Raw genomic sequence first — 20,008 nt, forward strand, 5'->3', positions numbered from 1 at the left:
ACCTAAAAAAAAGAACATGTGTAAATGTTTGGTTGAATTTATCAATGGAATAATCTTTAAATTATGACAATTGTAATGAGTTTTTTCTCACTTAATCAAAACTGTTAAAACATATACCAGTAATTCCTCCTTAAAGTATTTTTTTGTGATTTATTTCGAGCAATGCAAAGAAAACAATAAAGAAAAAAAACAACAAAACATAACATAAAGGACAATTTTTATATAAATTATGAATTAAAATAAATGATCTCAATATGTTTTTTGAAATGGAGTAAGAAGAAGTTAAAACATTTTTAATCCTACCTCCAAACAATACAATAAGCTTATGCAGAATAATCCATCAAACACGGACATTTAGCACTTTTCATCAAACATCTGCCCACGCAATTATACACACACAAACAACCACAATAAAGGACTAACTAACAGAAAAAAAAATTCAAGGAGATATAAGTTTTAACATTTTCAATCATGTGAGAAAATACTAATTAAAATATTAAACCCAGCACTAATTATGACAAAAAAGAAGAAAAAATCAATTTCCCGGAGTGTCCTGGATACATTCCCACACCTTTTTCAGATTATTTAGAAAAAAAATACTATTAAAAAAAAAAAAAAAAAATCTGTAAATAGGACAGATTTTGGCATGTAATTACAATCCATAAAATATTGTCATGTAGAAATCAGTTTTGGATGCAAATCAAAAGTGCAGTTTTGTTGTTGTAGTACATATTTTTTGTCCAAAATGTTATTTTTTTTATCTCTCTTTAGTCTCTCTCCAATAAAGCTCTACTTTTTTCGATAGATAGATAGACAGCTTTATTAATCCTTTTGGGACGTGCCTGCAGGGAAATTAAAGAAAAGAAATTAAAGAATTTCCCAGAAGATTCAATATATAAAAATATATTTTACGTTTTTCAAAAAGTTTCTTTGCTTTCTAAAATTTAGGTGACTAAGTTGTACAAAAATATTTAGGCAGAATTTTTTTCATTAATAATAAATCATATAATTTTAATAATTATTACATCACCTCAGGTGGCTGTAGGTTGGCGCTAGTTTACAACAGAACCGCCATTCGTTTGTAAATGAGCGCTTTGGACCTTCTAAGAAGGTAGAAAAGTGCTAATTAAATATTCACCATTTCCTATTTTATCAGGTTGACCTAATTGAAGCTCTTCCTGACTTTAGTTAATAATCACTGTATTTAATGACATAAAAATATGTGTGGTTATTTTGTTTTGTATTGTCCATGAATTAATCTCATAAATAAACCAGATTAATCGATCAAATTACATTAGATACGATTTTGACAGAATTTTTAAAATCCAATTTTGGGTTTAGTGTAACCCAGTTATCTGGGAGCAGCATTTACTGCTCTCTAAATCATTTTGGCTAAATCCTCAAAGGTATATAAAATACTAAAATCCACAGAGTTGTTAATCATTTTGTAGTTTAAATGTTAGCACAAAGAAAAAATAGAATAAGAAAAAAAAGGAAAACACATTCAAATATATTTAGAAGTTATACTTATCCTCCCTAAAAATGTGTTTAAAAAATATGTAAAATAGATAAAATACATTTTTTCTTAAATGGTAAAAAGGTAAAATTTCAGAATAATCAATGAATAAATCAGTTTATCTTTTTCTGAGAGGAAATAAAAGCATCTCACCTGTTTGTCTTTGCGCTGCAGATTCTCCGAGTGTCTACACAAGCTGCACTAAAAAACAAGGAGGTGTTCTCTGCAGGAGGGAGGTGCCACTCAATTATAAACGTGTTTATGTATTGTGTCTCCGTGTGCACAGGCTTATCAGATAAACTGAATGCAAATGCATAAATTCTCCTTTCTATAGTGTGGTGGGGGGATCACGTCACCCAATGAAATAGAAAAGGAAAAAAAACAGCAATTATCTGAAAAGTCAAACGCTTGTGGAAGTGAGGGCACACGTCTCTATTATGTGGCTCTCTCGTTGAATGAACCCCATGAAGACGGCGGTTCAGGCAGTTAACGAGCCCTCAACCGGTCCGCTTAATCTCTGGCCCCAATTACAACATTCTCTGAGGGAAGAGATCAGATGGTTGCTAGCAGGTTTAATTGAGCTTTACATGTAGAAGGCCGACCTTCCAAGAGCAGGTTCTACATATCTATGGCAGCAGGTGGCTGACCAGAGGCTGCATTACATAAAGCTTACTTTTAGTTACATTTTAAATGACAGTTTCTCAAGTTTTTATGTAACAGAAGATTTCAGATCAATTTTTTTTAAATTTGAAATCCCTTTTTTATTTTAACATTTTGGAAGCCACATATAAGGACTGAAATAAAGAATAGGCTAAAAAATATTAAATATAACAAACTAATTGATAATACAGAAAATATGAAATAATACAAATGTAGGCTAATAATAGGCAGGCCAACAAAGTCTGCACTGCTTTTTTTTAAGGTCTAATAAGTAATGTAAAGATCCATCACGGTTCTTGTTTCATCATTGGACTTCTATTGACTCAATGGTGTTTTTCTTGTTTAATTCACTGTACTGTGGTCATGTGGTTTTCTTTTATATTTTATATATTTTTTGCCTTTAACAATGTTTTTATTGTGTATCCTGTTTGTTTTAATTGACTTGTGCACCTTTATGTAGCGGCAATTTAATCATTTCCACTTTTTAGTGACTGAAAGATGCACTTTTTATGTACGTTTCTGTATTATTTATTATTTTTCCCTTAAAATTAATAATGGAATATTGTTGTTTTGGAATATGATTATATGGACCAGTGACAATGACCAGAAAGATTCATCCATCCATATAAAGAAATATGTGGACAAGTGCTAAGAGCCTAAAAGGAGGCAGGATGTTTTCCATTATTAACTTTCTGTTGTACAACTTTGACTTCAAAGTTAAAAAAAAAAAAAAAAAAGTGTGATGAACCAAAAACGTATGACTAGTCCCAGACAGAAATATTCCCATCAAGAACTCCTGTAAAGGGTAATAAAACAATTGAACCGTGATGTCCATCTATGCACCTATTTAGCTGACTGAAAAAGAACCGTCCTCACAGACTGGTAAATACTTTGTTTCTTCTACTTTGGTGGTATGAATTTCTAAAAAAACATGCAAAAAAACCTACTGTCTCATTGCAAGGACATATTTTCTCTAAACAAAATAGTACAGTTCAATATTTTTACGATTATATATAATTAATACTAATTTGGAACAGAAAATATATGTTTATATTTTCATACTTGCACTTTCTAAACTCTCTGCTTCAAAGAAATTATAAATATTCAGGCATTTTTTATGTGTTGTCAAAAAAACTTCAATAATGATGTGGTTTTTAAGTACATTTTTTGAATGTGCGTGCCAGAGAATGTAGATGTTAATACCCAAACTTAAATTGAAAAAAAAAACACAGCCATTAAAACCAACAGCATATAGTCATGTTAACCCCAGGCAGATGTTTTATAATCACAGCATCATTAAAAAAGTCTAAACACTAAAATAAATTTCCAAAAAGTTTTCAAGTTCCATAGTAGCCATAAACAAATACAGAGAAACAAATAACACCTCAGAGAAGCACCGGCCTTATGAACAGAACTGAACTTCAGGGGATTCTGGTCTGCTCAAACAAAGTATTTTTTTTAGATGTTAACATTTTGAGATGAGATTTTTACTGGTTTAGTCATTTGTTGTCCACTAGAGATGAAAATTTAACCTGCTAAACCATGTTGTGGCTGCTTTCATCCAAGTTGTGTAAAGTGCTGGTTTTACACAATGACCTAAAAAAAAATGCATTTCTAAAAGAAAATGTTTACACATAGAAAACATAAAAATGAAAAACTCTTCAGGGTGGTAAATATGTTGAGTGTTTTTGCAGACCTAGATAGTTTGATCTTCGATTATTACAGGTTACAAATCATCACATTGCAAATGTACACAAATGACTGTTGACTTTTTACATTAAACAGAGACAGATGGAAGAGCAGTAGTGGTAACCCTGATCACCGAAAACTACTGTGGTCAAGTAACTGTAAACATGAATCCTGTCCATGAAGCGCAAGAAAACATTTTAAAAAATGGAGAAAAAAACATTTCAGCACAACTTTAAATTTATTTCCTATGAATTAAACTAATGATAAGTTGACATGTTGCTCTTTGTAAATGAAAAAAAGCTATTTGCAGTGAGTTAAATGAGAATATGGGCCCTTGTCTTGAAAATGTTTAAGTATTAGCTGTAGCTAGCAACATGCTAGCTTTAGCATGATAACCTGAAAAAGAAATGCTCGTTTCCATAAAGAAAAAAAAAGCAACAGCTCATTTTATTGGTAAACAAGTTCTTTGTTTCATCAATGACAAAACTGAAAAGTAAGAGAAACAGTTTAAAAGTAGTTTCGAGTGACAACTTTTTCTCCGAAAGCAGCAAGTTTATGCTAGCTGCATTTTTAGGAAAACGTTTAGCGAGAAATCATTTTTCCTTTTAATGCAAGTTAAAAATAAAAAGAAGTTCTACAAGCAAATATGATAAAACCTATTAAGTTGTTTCTCAGTTTTGGCTGCATCATATTATATATGCAGCCTCTTGTAACCAACTACCATCACATTTAACTGCAGTACTATTGCGTAATTCTCAAAAAAAAATGTCTTAAAGCACTATTTGTTCAGACAACTCAATTTGAGCGTTTTGGAAATATCCGTCTCCAACTTATACGCTCAAAAAAATTATCTTTAGGATAAAAAAAAGTGTTCTAAACAAAAATTAAAAAAGAAAACAATATTGTTCGAGGTTTCACAATAGCATAATCAAAGTGCCTGTTTTGTTGATGCTGAAGACAATAATATAACATCATAGCAAAAATTTAAAACAAAAAAACTGCAGTTTCTATTTCCTGTTAGCTAAATAAAAAATAGTCAGTACCAGCTTTAATTTTTGTCTACCAGCTGTATTTGACTTTCTTTTTTTGTCTGGTTTTCTAATGTTCTACAGAAGTTTAAGCAGAGGTTGAGTTTTTTGTATTGTTATCCAAATCTTTAATAGATAACAATACAAAAAACCCTCAAGCATCTACTTTTTTTATCTACTTTCTTCTACATCTACTTAATATTTTCCAATTTACAAACTGATGTCCCTTTTGTAATCCATGCGGCCGCCCTTTGGTTTGTTTGATCTGTAATTTACATGGTTTTAGTAAAAACAAACGTACCAGATATTTTAAAAAAAGTTAATTAGTTCAAGACGTACATCTTTTACTTCCTCTTGGGACAAAAGACATACTAATACCATTCTTTTTGTGTTTTTTTTTGTCATGTTAGCCGTCATTCATTGTGTACTTTTTTTCATTCATTTTTTTATTTTGTACACCTGCAATAGGGTTAAGCTAAGAAACCTCCCATGCAAAAACCCCTTTGAAAAGTGGTGCTTTGGCAAAAAAAAAAAAAAAAAGGTTCAACAATCAGTTCCAGTTCAGCATCTGGCAGAAACTCATGCTCATTTAAAGAGGTCATTTAGCAAACAAGCAGAGACCAATAACTTAAGTTCATAACTCACTTAACTTGTACAAATTTAATATGTTGACCTAAGTTAAAGAGACTATCGAGCAGTACCTGCTTCTAGAAAAAGAGATTGATCAGTAATGCAGCTTCAATCGTTGGTGCGTCAGCAGGTTGGCTCTTTACTAATTCTGAGTAGCAACATTGAAGCCATTCGTATCACTAGTGTCATTTGCATTCCAGTCTTCATACACCTTTCTGTGATGTTTGTGTAATTAAAATGTTATTTATGTATTTTTTTGTCCATCCTGTGTGATGTTATTTAGATTGTCGTGAAGCCTCCTGCAGTAACGTTCCTCTCTGCAGCCCTTTTGTCTGATAGGAGTTTTGAACCCTGACGTTTGGGTTTTTCATGGCTCAGGTTGAAAATACTTTTTAGTATTGGTTTTCAGAGCAGCTCATTCTGTTTAAGTTGTAGATATAGACAAGTATGCACTAGATATGTATGTTTTTAGAAAATTTTCCAGTTTTGCTATATTAAAAACCGGAGTGAATTCAGAATTCGTTACAGTAAGTTCATGTTCTTTGACCCCTTTCAGAAAATTTGAGGCATAATACTTAAGAGCAGAGGATATTTTTTGAGTTGTAGTTGCTGTTATTTCTAAAACTAGTATGTTTATGTGCACGTCGCTCCGTCAGCCCTAAGTGTTCGAGGCTGGGTTTGTGTGTGACTGAGCCGCTCCGTCCATCACTCCGTGTTGTTGACGCTGTAGGGTGGAAGTGCTTCCAGGCTCTGCTCCGACGACGGAGTTGGAGTCTGTGGGAGTCCAGAGGAGGGGGTAGGGGAGGCAGGAGGCTCCTCCGAGTCCGAGTTCTCCAGTGAGAGGTCATCGACCAGCGCCCTGCGTCCACGAATCCCTAAGGGCAACGGCACACGCCTGGACAAAATACGAGAATCGGTGAAAATGAGAAAAAAAATCTAACTAAAGAAGAGCAGTTAGAAGTAGAAATTAATTATGGAATATTTTCTTCTATTATTTGTATTTTTTTTCTTAGAGAATGGTAAAAAAAATAGGCTTAAATAGTTCAGTAAGTCATTTTTTTTCTATTAGAAACATCTAATCTGAAAAATAAAACTGTGAAAAACACCATAAACAGGCACATTTTATGTAACATCTACAAAAATAAAAGTAAAGCACCCTAAAAGATTAAAACCAGTCTGTAAAAAGCTACAAAATCAAGAGGCAAAAACAATTAAAATCTCAATAAACTATCAAACATACATCTAAAATCTGAAAGGAACAATGTCTGGATAAAAAAGTGGTATATTATGATAAACAAATGATGGACGTGTGGAAATTCAATTAGTATTCATTCTAGATCATTGTGGAAATAAGACTTTCATTGAAGTTTTTCTGTTCCATCAGATCCTGCATTTTTTTAATCCTTAAAATTTTTTTCTGAATTTTTTTGAACGCTTGATTTTCAAACAGCAAAATTTCATGCCCTGAGATAAGGTTTTATTTTGTGATTTTTAAATATTTCTCTCATGATTTAATTGGCTGGATATTGATGTGCCCTTAGATTGACTGGTTATTCTAGCAAGACGGAAGAAGTGAAGTTTTTCCAATCAGATTAAATAAATAGAGTTAAAAAAAAATCAGAAAAAATTCAAAGGAATCTGATGGAACAGAAAATAACTTCTCAAGTCAAAATGCAGGGCTGACATTCAAGCTACCAGGTTTCTTTACAAGCAGGTTTTCCTTTTTAGATACTGATATAAATAATAAATGCAAAGCACACACACACACACAAACCTACTTCTCTGGTCTCCAGTCAGGTAAGCTGAGTGTTGATGTGACGCAGACAGATGATGGACAATGAGTCAGTGTTAGATGGATGCAAGGACATACAACAAAAGAGCAGAGCAACACAAAGCAAATCACATCCAGTTAATGAAATGCAAAAACACAAAGAAATGATGCAAGCCATGGAGGATCCATGCTAGGGCACACACATCTCCTCCCCCCTGAGCTGCTTACCTGAGCTGGGTACGGAGGGAGGTGATCTCCCGCGTCATGATCTGGCTGCTGTCCGTGAGCTCCTCCAGCTCTCTCTGCAGCTTCCTCTTCTGAGCGTTGGAGCGGGAGTGCTCCTCCTCCACCTCCTCCAGCTGCCGCTTCAGCTGCTTCAGGCGGGACATCGATTTATCCAGCTACGCAGTAGAAGAATGAGGGATTTATTTTTTTGGTTAGAGATGAGCACACAGGCGCCAAAACAGGATTAGGATTAGATCTTAATTAAGCAGGATGATTCAGTTTAGGATAGGGCCATCTTTGCACACTTTTCTATCATTTTCCATGTGGTGAACATGAATGTCCTCACCTGCTCTCTATACTGGTCTGCATGTCTCCTCTCATCTTCAGCCTGCATCATCACCTCTTTCAGTTTCTTCTCAGTCTTCCTCACCAGTTTGTTGGCAATGGCTCGTTCTCTGTGGGTTAAGAAATCCTTTTGTCAGATGATGAAATCATCAAACATTCTAGTTTAGGGCTGCCACGATCAGTCGACAAATCAATGACTAATCGACTATTAAAATAGTCGACGACTAATTTAAAACTCGATTAGTCGTTACTGTATTTTATATGGAGGTTAAATAAAGCATCGGTTCAGAGAGAAAGTTCACCTCTTGCTGGTTTTTGTCCAGATGATGAAGAAAAGTTTTTTAAAGCAACCTGTGCAGTGATATAGAACATTCTGGCTATGTGACTAGAACTTTTTTATTTCCTTTCAGTTTTGTTTCTTATGACTGCATATCAGCATCTTTGTTTTCTTGGAGTAATACTGCAAACATAAAAGTCTTTTGAGTTCTGCTCATCTTACTGTACTCACAATTCACACTTCTGGATTAACACTTGATCAATAAAAAAAAAATTCAGACATTAAACTTTTCTCTCTGGCCTGTTTTTGTTCAAAAGCCTCATATGGTCATAAAATTTACCTAGTAAAACATTGTGATTGATAAGGATTAATCACATCCCAAAAGTGTAATTAATCTAATTAAGTTTTTTAATCGATTGACAGATTGACTATAAATGTACAGTTTTGTGTTTGATTTAATATTGTGATTATTTGCAAATAACAAGGGGTTGCTAAAAACAGTAACTAAAAAAAAATTAATTGCGATTAATTAGTTGCATTTCTTGAATTGATTCCCAGCCCTAGTTTAAATTAATGACAGAATGTCAAAATTATAGAGGTAACAACAAGAGAAAAAAGAGCTTTTTTGTGTTTCACACTTGAACTGAAAATTTCCTCCTGAAATGCTTTTTTTTCCCCCTTCAACTGAAGATGGAACTAGAAAAATCGGTGGACAACATTAAACTGAATTTTATATAACTTTCCCAAAGCAGATTAAAGTAAAAGAGTCTTAAATTAACCTTTAAGACTTCTTGTTTTACGCAGAAAAAACCTGTTTAGAAGACAAAGAATCGAAGGCGTGTTTGTGTTTTCCTCACTGTCTCTCCTGTTCCAGCTGCTCCTCCATCGATTCAATCTTAGCCTCCAGGGCGGCGACACTGAGCTTGTGTTTGCCCCTCACTGCTCCTTCAAGCTCGCCCAGTCGGGTCTTCAGCTCCTTGTTCTGCTTCTCCAGCAGCTCCCGGGCCGACTCCGCCTTCTGGGTCAGCGTCCTCTCGCCCTGCAGCTGCACAGTCAGAGTCTCCACCTGTTTGGAGGAGGTTCTCACGTAAATGCTTGTGATGATAAAAAAAGAATGAAGGAATGCACGCATGTGTGATTCTACGAACCTGCAGAGCCATCTTCCTTTGTCTCTCCGTCAACAGTTCCAAGTTACTCTGCTCCTCCTCCAGCTCCTCCTCCAGTTGACTGACTCGAGATTCTAGCCTCCGTTTCTCTTCAAACAAGGCGTTCCTGTGAGGAGAAAAAAAAATGTAACCCCCAAAAACATAATAGAGAATGAAGAAAAGCTGTGATAGAGTACGAACTTTCCGGAGCTGCTGTTGACCATCTCGTCAGCCAAGTCGTCCCTCTCCTGCTGAGCCTGTCTCCTCTGCCTCTCCGACACAGACAGCTCCTGCACAGAGAAGCAAGCGTGGACACGAGGGTTAAACAAACAGACGAGCGCTGCGCAGACTCATGTGAACACAGACTCTCATACCTCCGTGAGGTGCACCACCTCGGCTTCCAGCGTTTGGATTTTCTTCTCGCTGTCTTTCGATTGTGCCGCGACTTCCTCACGAGACAACTTGCTCTCGTCCAGCTCACGCAGAACTTCTTTCATTTGACCCTGCGGAGCATGAAAATGCATTTAGACCAGCTGTGCTCAAAGCTTTGTGTGAGGGGTGGGTTTTCGTCTCACCTGCAGCCTGCGTAGTTGCTTCAGAGCTTCGTCTTTGCTGCGGGTGGAGGCCTCCACGTGGGCCTCTGCTTCCTGCAGCTCGGCCTCCAGCTGCTTCTTGGACAACACAGCCTGAGACCTTTGAGTTCTCTCCTCTTCCAGCTGGATCTCCAGCTCTTTAACCTTCACCAGACAACACAAAAAATGATGAATTTAAGGCAAAAAGCACAAAACAGACACAGCTTCCTCCCATCTCCACCTGTTTGCTGAGGGCCCTCCTCTTCTCCTCCCCCTTCTCCTCACTGGTGCTGATTTCTCTTTCAAACTGGGCCTTGAGGGCCTGCAGGGTGACCTCCAGCCGCAGTCTGGAGTTCTCTGCCTCCGACAGCTCCTCCTCCAGCTCCTGCGTCTGCACTCGCAGGTTCTGGGCTTCTGCTTCTAGGGCCCTCCTGGTTCGCTCAAGCTCATGGACCTAAAAAAGGAAGAAAATCAAGAAACTTAAAAGGTACCTAAAACAGAGATAATAAATAAATAAATAAATAAGAGTCTCCTACATTTTTGCCCACGTCGTCCTGCTGGTTCACGAGTTGTTCCATTTCCAGACGGAGCTGCTTGTTCACCCTTTCCAAGTCATCTCTCTGGTCCTGGACTTCCTGCAGGAGTTTCACAATAAAAGTCACAAATATATCCAATCTGATCATCTTTTTTGTTTTCTAGGAAAATTTCTGCAGAGCAGGCAGAAGTTCTTCTGAAATCCACTTATGATCTGTTGGCGTAGAGTAAGTCTGCCCTTATTTCCCATCATCCCTATGTTTACACTCTCTCCGGCTAGCTTACATTCCCTCACATCTCCAACCTAGCATTAGCGGTGCAACATAAATGAGGAGCAATATCGGAGCTATCCAGGCGTACAGTTTTGAGCCAGATATCAGCTCAGACGATAAAAATAAAGACGTACCGGTACATGGATCTATTTATCTGTAAGTGGGTGCATCAGAACGAGGCGTAGCAGGGAGCTTATAGTCTATCGATTGTAGTTTGTACGTAACAACTTCAAGATTTTTTTTTTTAACAGCATGTTTTCATCTGCTCCCGATTCTCAATGATTTCCAAGAGAAAAACACTCAGAAATGCAGTTTTAATCTTTATACATGTCAGGGGTCTGCAACCTGAGGCTCCGGAGCCACACGTGGCTCATTTACCCCCCCATTGTGGCCCTCTAGCTGAAGAAAAATAAAAAAAAGATAATAAGATAAAAAGTATCAGGTAAAGTAGTTCTCAGCAGTTCTTGAGTCTCAGTTCAGTTTTGTTGTCAAAAATTATATTAGGGGGGATTGAGTGGGCTGAGGGAGGAACCGGGGAAGGAGGGGTACTTTTTTGAGTAAATGCCCTGTTTTCTTTGTGTTTTTGCTTTTTAACACTCTGTGTTTTTAATGTTTATTTTATTTGCTTTTATGTAAAGTACTTTGAGTTTCATATGAATGAAAGGCGCTGTACAAATAATTAAGGTTTGAAGCTTGAAAAAAAAAAGAGGAAGAAAAGAGAAGAGTAAACTGTCTCAAACTTTATGCAACTCATTCACAAACAGTAGGAGTGTGTCCTGACTACAGTACCCATAATCCTCCAACAATCCATCTAGCCATTGAAGCGTCTGAAGCTTGAGGCCTTGAAGTTTGCCAAAATTGTACTAAAACATTTTGAACAATTTTTGAGTTCTGTTTACATCAGAAAATCAATTTGAGGTCAGTTAGCACAACCAAAATTCATACCAAATTAAGGCAGATTTTCTATTTTTGAACAAATTAACCAATTTAGGATTTTTAAGATTAGAAAAATACAGTAATGGTCACTTAACATGCTCTGATATATTTTTTTCAGATTTACAAACTTCTGGCTAAGATTTACCACAAATTATAAAATATATTTTTTCTATTACTTGCTGTATTGAGATGTGGCATAAGGTGTCTTATTTTGAAAGGAAGTAACGAGAATCTCTGTCAAAACAATTTCCTGTGATGAAAAAGTAACAATAACATAAAAACAAATCAGTGTTTTATTTTTCTAAATGTTGAAATACGACTCTGTGGCTCCTGCTGGGTTGTGGCCAATGAGAAATTGACCCGAATGGTTCTCTAAGTGTTGAAGGTTGCAGACCACTGATACATTTCCTCCATCATCAAAGGGTCAAAGGTCATACCTGCAGTGATCGGGATAGAGCCAAACATCTGGTTTCTTTCTCTCTGCTGTCAGCTTCTGCTTTGTCCCTCTCTTCTGCAAGACGGGCGCTCACGGCCTTCTCTTCCGACAGACACTGATGGGACGAGTGATGAATCACAACCAGAAAGAAATCTTTCAAGAACATCTTACCTTAATCCAAATATTCATGTCTACAACGCCGTGGCTCTCACCTGGTCAAATTTCTTTTGTCTTTTTTCAAGAGCGACACAGTTCTGTCGTTCCCTCTGCAGGGCGATGGTCATGTCTTCTATTTCCTCCCTCAACCGCTCCCGCTGCCTCTCCACTCTTTCCTTCTCCTCCTCCTTCTGCCGCTCCTTTTGAACGGCGCTGTCCAGCTCTCTCTGGAGTTTCCTGCGCGTCTCCTCGCCGGCCTCCACCGCCGTGTTCACCTCCTCTGACTGCTTACGAAGCTCAGCCAGCTGGGAAAGTCGAAAATAAAGCAAGATTAGGAATTCAAATGTATCAGAAAATGCATGTCGACTTAAACTCAGTGATTATAGAATTTGAACTATAATTGTTAAAGTTAAAATAATGGAAACAATAAAACAACAGCAGGAGCTAAACTAATCCCGCCTGGATTTCTGCTTCACCTGCTGGCTGAGAGTCTGAATCTGTCGGCTCATCTCTTTGGCTCGCTCCTCATCCTCCTCCAGTTTTTCCATCAGTCCATTCTTCTCCTCTTCCAGAGCCCGTGCTCTGGAGGCCAGCGCCATCTTCTGACGAGTTTCATCCTGGAGGAGCTCCTAAAAGGAGAGAAGTGAGTGGCTGAGCGTTCATGTGCTTTTTAAGTCAAGAAAAAGTTTCAAAATGAGCTGTTCTCACTATAATAGAGCTTAAATAAATCGATCAAAACAATTCTAAGACTAGTATTCTCACTGTACCATTGTGTGAAGTAAGCCTTCACACTATAGTGATTTTCCTGATCTTTTCCGTAGGTTTTTCAGCACATAAAAGTACAATCACACTTCCAGCGATTTCAGCAACCTTGGCAACAAAACATTCCACTTGTTCAAGACATTACTGCTTGTATTTTTGGTATTCATATTGAAATATTAAGTAAAATATTCCCCATAGAAAAAGAAATGAGAACGTTTTCAAATTTCAAAACTTTAAATAGATCAGCAACAAGCCTTTAAATATATTGATGGGCTTTGTTATACTCTTTTACCAAATACTTTAGCAACATGCTAACGTTTTTAGGCTAATTTGTTATAAACTGGGTTTTTTTTAGGTTCATTTAGAGTTTAGCTTCTATTTTAGCAACATGCTAACGTTTTTGACTAGTTTAGTTTACTGTGGAACTTTAGGATATTTCGGAGTTTAGCTAGTATTTAAGCAACAAGCTAGCTTTTTTGTCTAATTTGGCATACAAAAATGTTTTTGGGCTAATTTGCTCATATTTAAGCAACAACCTAAATATTTGTGTAAAATTGGCATGCATTAGGGATTTTTAAGCAATTTCATATTTTTCAGAAATTTAGGTAAACTTCTCCACACATTCATATTTCTTTTACGAAGTTTCCAGTCTTTTAGAAAATTTCACATTTTTCAAATAGCTCTTGCTTTTTCAGCAAATCCCTTCCGTAATTAAAGTACATCGCATCACCATTTTCAGCAAAAAGCTTCAGCATCTTCAGCAACTACTTTCAGCAAAAAGCATCCCCACTAGCATTACTGCAGATAATGCAACTTTTCTAGTTTGTAATTACCTTTGCATCATGAAGCTGACTCTCCAGGTTGCTGACTTCTTTGGCAAGTCGCAGTGATTTGCTGTCTGAGGAGCTCAAATTCCCAGAAAGAGATTCTATCTCAGTCTGAAAAAAACAAAAAGGAATATTTCATCTAAAACAAAAACAAAATCAGATGTACTTTGTCTAAAAAAAATATGATTTTTTTAAATATATGGTTTAATGTTAAAGTCTTATGTTCACCTGCAGCTTGTGCATCCTCTCCTCTCTGTCCTCCCGGTCTCGGTCAGCCTGGGCCAGGCGGGCGCCGAGCTCCTGCAGCTGACTTTCGGCTCTCTTCCGGGCCCTCTCGCTCTCAGTGCGTCCCGCTTGGAGGCCCTTAATCTCTGAGGTCAAATTATTTCTCTCCTCCTCCAGCATGGCTTTGGCCTTTTCAAGCGACTGGCGTGCCTGTAGATGACACACAATGAAACGGGTGACCTGCCACAGAGGCGGCTGATGTGAACGCTGGTGATATCTCGTACTCTCTTGCTGTTGTCCAGCTGCTCCTGCAGGTTGTCTAAGGCGGTGCTGTGTTTGACTTTGAGCTCTGAAACTTGGGCTTCGTGCCGGCGGGTTTCCTCTTCAACGCATCTCTGCAGATCACTTAACTCCGCCTCTCGACGAGACCTGTGCAAATGAAGGAAAATTAACTGCATAAAAAACAAAAAATCCATCCTCCAAACACACTAGCTGGGGTTTGAACCACAGTGAGGCGAGAGAGCTGACCACTACACCACAGTGCTGTTTTTTTTTTTTTTTTACAATTCAGTTCTGATTTGACATCAACAACAGTGAACGCCAACATATATGTTTATTTTTTGACTGGATTTCATATTTACCTGAGTTCTTGCTGAGCAGCTGTGGTGTCCAGAGTGTCCTCCAGCTCCGTTCTTAGAGCTTCCAGCTCCTCCCCGAGGTCTCGCTTTTGTTTCTCCGCTCTTTCCCTCATCCCTCGTTCGTTTTCCACTTCTTCCTTTAACTCGGACACTTGGGACAACGCCTCCCTCAGAGCTCTCTGAGCCTCAGCTCGCCGTGCGCCTTCTTCCTCCAACCTGACAACATCATTTCAAAAATTATAAATTGGTAGGAATGTGGTTTGTAAAAATCATTTTTAAATGTTCTACTGAGTCTGACCTCCCCTGCAGGGTGGTGATCTCCTTCTCCTTTTGAGCCAGCGTCCCCCTCAGCTCAGCAGACAGCATACCCAGCTCCGACAGCTGCTCCTGAGCTTCCAGAGACTCGCTCTCCATCCGCCTCTTCCACTTCTCCTGCTCTAGCCTCCCCTGCTCCTCGCGCTTCAGACGCTCTGCAAAATAAGTGATAAAACATCAACTACAAGATTTATGGTCTGCTGTAAACAGGTTTTCTAATTTAGAGCGAGACATGAGTTTACCTTCGAGGTCTGCAATCACAGCTTCCTGCTTGTTCTTGAGTTTGTTTAAGCTTTTAGTCTTTTCTTCTTCCTCCGTCAGCTGGTCGGTCACTTCACTCAGATGCTCCTCCAGCATTTTCTTCTCCTATTCAGATAAAGTTACAAAACACCCATAATAATCCCAAAATAATAATACACGAAAGTGCAAACATGGCATTTCCAAACTGAGGTTTAATGAGAAGCCCACCTTGCTGAGCCGGTCTCTCTGCTCCACAGCAGTCAGCAAGTCGGTCTCCAGACTCTTAGCTTTGGTCTCCAAGGTCACTTTCTCCAGCAGGAGGCGCTGTCTTGCACTTTCCTCCTCTTCAAGCTGCTCTTCCAGGTCCTATTTTAAAAAAAGAAAAAGAAAAAGGTTTCACTCAAAGGTTTTAAGGTAGATTATAAAAAGTTAAAGTTTCCCCCTGATGACCTGCATATTTTGCTGCATCCTCTTCTTCTCATTGGCCAGCTGAACGCCCCGCTCCTCCTCCTCCTCCAGACGACTCTCCAGCTCGCCCAGAACCTCCTCCAGCTCCTGCTTTCGACTGGCCAGCCTGGCCCGCAGCTCCTCTGCCTCTGCGAACAGCTCTGCCTCTGCCTGCAGCTGGTCTGCCAGCACCGCCTTTTCCTCCAACAGCTGCGACAAAGAAAGAATGGAAGGAGAGTTGACGAAAGTCCATTAAAAAGGAGCAGTGAAAAAAAAGAGAGAGGTTGAATTACCTGAGCATGCTTCTTGTCCAGTTCAGTGTAGTCCTGTTCAGCTCTGGTGAGCTTGTCTTTGGCCTTCTGGAGCTCAGCTTCTCTGACTTGGATCTCCTCATCCTGCCTGGTCACCTGCAGTAAAGGCTTCACCTGGAAGAACAACGGTCAGATATTTAGAACAACCACTGCAAGGTGTCATATTTTGGCCCACTTTGCATCATTGTGTTTGTTTCAAGCACTCAGCATATCAAAAGTCAACTTTTAGCTGAAACCCTTATAGATATCTGGATGTGATGTCGGTGTGGCTGTGTTTACCTTAGTGAACAGTCGCCACCACTGCCAGTTTCTGAGCTTGAGGTAAGCGTGACAGTTCCTCTGCATCACTCTCAGAGCGCTCAGCTGCTGCTGCTTCTTAAAGAAAGCTCTGGGAGAAGATAAAAGACACAGAAATCCATTTAAAAAATTTGTAAAGAAGTAAATATTTCACCTCTAGATAAGACAATAAAAATGGAAACATGAAAGTCAGTGTTACAAGTGATATTATGCCAGGACGAAGACTAGGCTCACACTGCATCCAGACCAGCTCCTCCCACAGCCACAGACTCTATCCTTTTTATCATTATCCTTATAATCGGATGTGTAATGTCATAAAGGATGGGCTGGTTCTGGATCTCTGTGATCAGCTTCTCATCATCCATGGTGTTAAATGGCTGATATATGACGCTCTCCCACACACTTTGTGACCTCGTGTCAGTGGAAATGATATAGTGTTTACACCACTGTGAAATCATAGCGACTATAGGAGAAAATAAGGTTTATTTTGAAAAATGTACTGGATGCAGTTTACACTCGCTCGCACAATTTCCAGTTGAGGTTGTTAATAGCCCTAACTTCACAAAAAAGTGCTCTGGTATCCAGACAAAATTTGCAGCAAACGAAACGGATTCGGATTAGAACAACAAAGCTTAGCTTTAGCTCAAGTCGTACTTGCGTGCGAGGAAGCCCCTGGCCGCGCTCTGAAAGCGGATGATGGTGTCTGTGATCTTCAGGTCTCTCTCCTCTTCCAGGTGAGCCAAGACTCCAGCTCTGAAGAAGACTTTGCTCTGACCCACCCTGAACAGATTATGATCCAGCTCCAAAGCGCTGATCTGGATGTTGACAGTCAGAAAAATAAAAATCCATCAGCTCAGCTCAGCTAAAAAGTGAGTAACAGTTTTTACAGAAAGTCACCGACCATGAGTTCTGACGCCTGTTTCCCATCCATAAACGTGCGAGGAATGGCGTTGGGAGTCAAGATCTCATACCTGAAGGTTTGAGAAAAGGTCATTAGTATATTGCGATTGAATCACTTATTTAGAAAAAAAATACAGACCTATTAAACTGTGTTTATTCTTTTTTTAGCAACATAAAGCAGCATTAGAGCATCCTACTATAGTAACTGCAGATCAAGATCACAGAATTAGTTGACTGACATCTTCTTGGCTATAAATAAATTGCTTAGATATGATGGATCAAGATTTGACAGGATGTTTGCACAGCGTGTGTCTAAAACTACGAGTGTGGAGCATTTGCAAAAACCTTTGTCTGAACTCCTGGAAGGGGATGCGATTGGGGAAACCTTGTCTACAAATTCGAATCCCCTCTAAAACGCCGTTGCACCTCAGCTGGTCCAAAACCAGATGGGGCGCCAGTTTACCAGCCTGAAGTAAAGCAGACAAGCAAAGGCGACAGAAAAAAACTGTCAGACACAACGTCAGCTCTCATTTCTTCTTCTGTCCATCAGAAGACCTCGCCTCACCCTCTTCTCGTGGTTGGGAATAATGCAGCGCAGGAAGTTGGGGTTGGTGTTCCTGAGCGTGGCCATCAGTTTGGTGAGGGACTCTTTGTAGAGTTGACCGACAGTCCGAAACATTCCCTTCTTTGTCTTTAACCCGGCGGCTCCAAAAGCGACCGGCCCACTGCTTTCCCCTGACGACACCTGGTCCAAACCCACAATCCTGTCCACTGGTGGAGAGCAGAACGGCAGGTTTGACTTTAGTCAGACACTTTCAATTGGTTGGGTCAGACAGAACTATACTATAAGTAATATTAGGGCTGGGTATTGATAGTAATTTAAAAATTCGATTTGATTTGATTCCCCAGAGCTTGGATCGATTTTTTTAGAGTTTACACGGTTTACACTTTTAGACACATTTGTTTAGAAATACATTAATAATCTACAATATGTTTTGAATATATCTATATTAATCTGATACCGTTCATATACGGTAAAATGTATTAGTGAAATTAAAATAAGATTGTTAATAGCATACAGTGTTACATGGATTCTCAAACAAAGTTCCAGCAATTGTTCTGCCTCTCCTGGAGGGTGTTTCAGTTTGGCCAGTAGGTGGCGATCACACTATAGCATTACACCTTATTCCATAAGAAGAAAGAACAAACAAAAAAATGTGCTATAGAAAACAGATGGTTACTTTAAGAAATATTTCCTTGAAAGAGTTTTGAAAATTCATGCCTGTGAGTTTATAAAGATGTTAATTTAGTCAGTAATGTATGTTTACGTCAACCAAGCGTTAGCATTAGCCATCTTACGGGAAATTCCATTAAACGTTAGTATCAAGCTAGCGTTAGCATTAGCCGCCCTATGGAAAATTCCATTAAACGTTAGCATTAATAATGGATTAGATTTAATAAGCAATAAGCATTAAACTGGCATTACCATTAAGCTGGCATTACCATTAAGCTGGCGTTAGCATTGGCCACCCTATGGGAAATTCCATTAAACGTTAGCATTAATAATGGATTAGATTTAATAAGCAATAAGCATTAAGCTGGCATTACCATTAAGCTGGCGTTAGCATTGGCCACCCTATGGGAAATTCCATTAAACGTTAGCATCCAGCTAGTGGACTTTAGCTTGATGTGCTAAATCAATCTCTACTTTTATGGATCGATTATTGATCTATTAAGTTTAAATCGACTCAAATCGATTTATTGATTTTATCAACCCAGCCCTAAACCCGGGCTCCCACGGCTACCGTTAAAGTTTTTAAAAGCAGTCTTTATGTAACTTTAAGAGTGCGAAAGCAAATCCCACTGCAGACAGTCACGTTCGACCTCTGCGAATCCATTTTGTGAGTTCAAATTTTCACCGGATCCCACAGCTGAGCTGCAGCGAATAAGGGGGGATTACTGTACTTCCTGTATAAATGGCGGGTTACCACTCTCACATCGCACCTGAGCTGTAACGGTTGCCGTGCGAGACCGGGGTAAGACATATGTTCCGTCAGGGCTTTAAGCATAAGTTTTTCTTAAGGTGGATTAAGATGGCGTATATTTGTGCAGCCAAAATAAACACACATCTTGTCGTCTAATCCCTTCAGGACTTTCCCCGTTATCTCCAAACCTGTTCAGACACGACAGCACTTCAACAGAAAAGCCCTAATTACTTTTAATGTTGCTAATTTCACTGCACTGAATCAACCCGTTTTAGATTTTTTTTTATCAATTTCTTAAAAAAACATTTGTTTTGACAATTTTTCACACACTATCCACTGATCAGAAGAACCAAAGACACAAAAAACACTAAATATCATTATGAATGCACCGTTTTAAAACAGAAAAGAGAAAACGGTTATACTACTTTGCACGCCTAAATGTATTCGTTTGCTTCAATTTCCTATAAATTGGCTGAAACTAGGCGCTACGATTACAGACACAAAAATCTTAAAGAGAAACTGCCTCAAGCTTTTTCAGGATCACAATTACAGAAACCAGTTGGTTTTATTTATTCTTTAATATAAGGTGACTTGTTTGTTGATGATTTGTTAAATTACATTTCATAAAGCTCAGAATATTGATGTATATAATTGCACAGAATTTGTCGCCCGCATTGTTAACTCTAATGTGATCCAGAAGGAAGCCTTCGGGGTTATTTAAGGGCATGCTGCTGCTGGAACACTATTCTACTTCTAGAAAACTATGAAAGAGAAAGTTTCATGACACTGAAGCTAAAGGCAGGTTAGGTTGGGAGAGCAACAAGGACACACAACAAATACACAATCAAAACGAGACAGAATTAACACAA

At 38.5% G+C, this 20,008-nt stretch overlaps 1 protein-coding gene across 7 annotated transcripts in view; it reads right to left on the bottom strand.

The window, feature by feature from the left end:
• Nucleotides 1–3,411: 3,411 nt before the first annotated feature.
• myh14 (myosin, heavy chain 14, non-muscle) overlaps nucleotides 3,412–20,008 on the bottom strand; it is a 33,280-nt gene continuing 16,683 nt past the window's right edge. For 6 of the 7 annotated variants that reach the window (XM_024267152.2, XM_024267150.2, XM_024267149.2 and 3 more), the window contains 28 exons: nucleotides 17,720–17,925; nucleotides 17,500–17,621; nucleotides 17,156–17,225; nucleotides 16,909–17,069; nucleotides 16,237–16,345; nucleotides 15,940–16,071; nucleotides 15,650–15,856; nucleotides 15,428–15,565; nucleotides 15,202–15,325; nucleotides 14,943–15,114; nucleotides 14,648–14,860; nucleotides 14,291–14,435; nucleotides 14,010–14,216; nucleotides 13,788–13,892; nucleotides 12,669–12,821; nucleotides 12,249–12,497; nucleotides 12,038–12,151; nucleotides 10,395–10,493; nucleotides 10,100–10,312; nucleotides 9,862–10,023; nucleotides 9,661–9,789; nucleotides 9,488–9,576; nucleotides 9,290–9,413; nucleotides 8,999–9,207; nucleotides 7,866–7,974; nucleotides 7,523–7,695; nucleotides 7,302–7,325; nucleotides 3,412–6,418 (listed from right to left, as the gene is read on the bottom strand). In XM_024267152.2, coding sequence (XP_024122920.1) covers nucleotides 6,229–6,418; nucleotides 7,302–7,325; nucleotides 7,523–7,695; nucleotides 7,866–7,974; nucleotides 8,999–9,207; nucleotides 9,290–9,413; nucleotides 9,488–9,576; nucleotides 9,661–9,789; nucleotides 9,862–10,023; nucleotides 10,100–10,312; nucleotides 10,395–10,493; nucleotides 12,038–12,151; nucleotides 12,249–12,497; nucleotides 12,669–12,821; nucleotides 13,788–13,892; nucleotides 14,010–14,216; nucleotides 14,291–14,435; nucleotides 14,648–14,860; nucleotides 14,943–15,114; nucleotides 15,202–15,325; nucleotides 15,428–15,565; nucleotides 15,650–15,856; nucleotides 15,940–16,071; nucleotides 16,237–16,345; nucleotides 16,909–17,069; nucleotides 17,156–17,225; nucleotides 17,500–17,621; nucleotides 17,720–17,925 — 4,148 coding nt within the window. In that variant the 3' untranslated portion in view covers nucleotides 3,412–6,228. The remainder of the gene's footprint in view (nucleotides 6,419–7,301; nucleotides 7,326–7,522; nucleotides 7,696–7,865; nucleotides 7,975–8,998; nucleotides 9,208–9,289; nucleotides 9,414–9,487; nucleotides 9,577–9,660; nucleotides 9,790–9,861; nucleotides 10,024–10,099; nucleotides 10,313–10,394; nucleotides 10,494–12,037; nucleotides 12,152–12,248; nucleotides 12,498–12,668; nucleotides 12,822–13,787; nucleotides 13,893–14,009; nucleotides 14,217–14,290; nucleotides 14,436–14,647; nucleotides 14,861–14,942; nucleotides 15,115–15,201; nucleotides 15,326–15,427; nucleotides 15,566–15,649; nucleotides 15,857–15,939; nucleotides 16,072–16,236; nucleotides 16,346–16,908; nucleotides 17,070–17,155; nucleotides 17,226–17,499; nucleotides 17,622–17,719; nucleotides 17,926–20,008) is intronic. The other variant, XM_024267148.2, reaches the window with a different exon arrangement.

The sequence above is a fragment of the Oryzias melastigma genome, linkage group LG16 (assembly GCF_002922805.2).
Source record: "Oryzias melastigma strain HK-1 linkage group LG16, ASM292280v2, whole genome shotgun sequence".
Taxonomy (NCBI): Eukaryota; Metazoa; Chordata; class Actinopteri; order Beloniformes; family Adrianichthyidae; genus Oryzias; species Oryzias melastigma.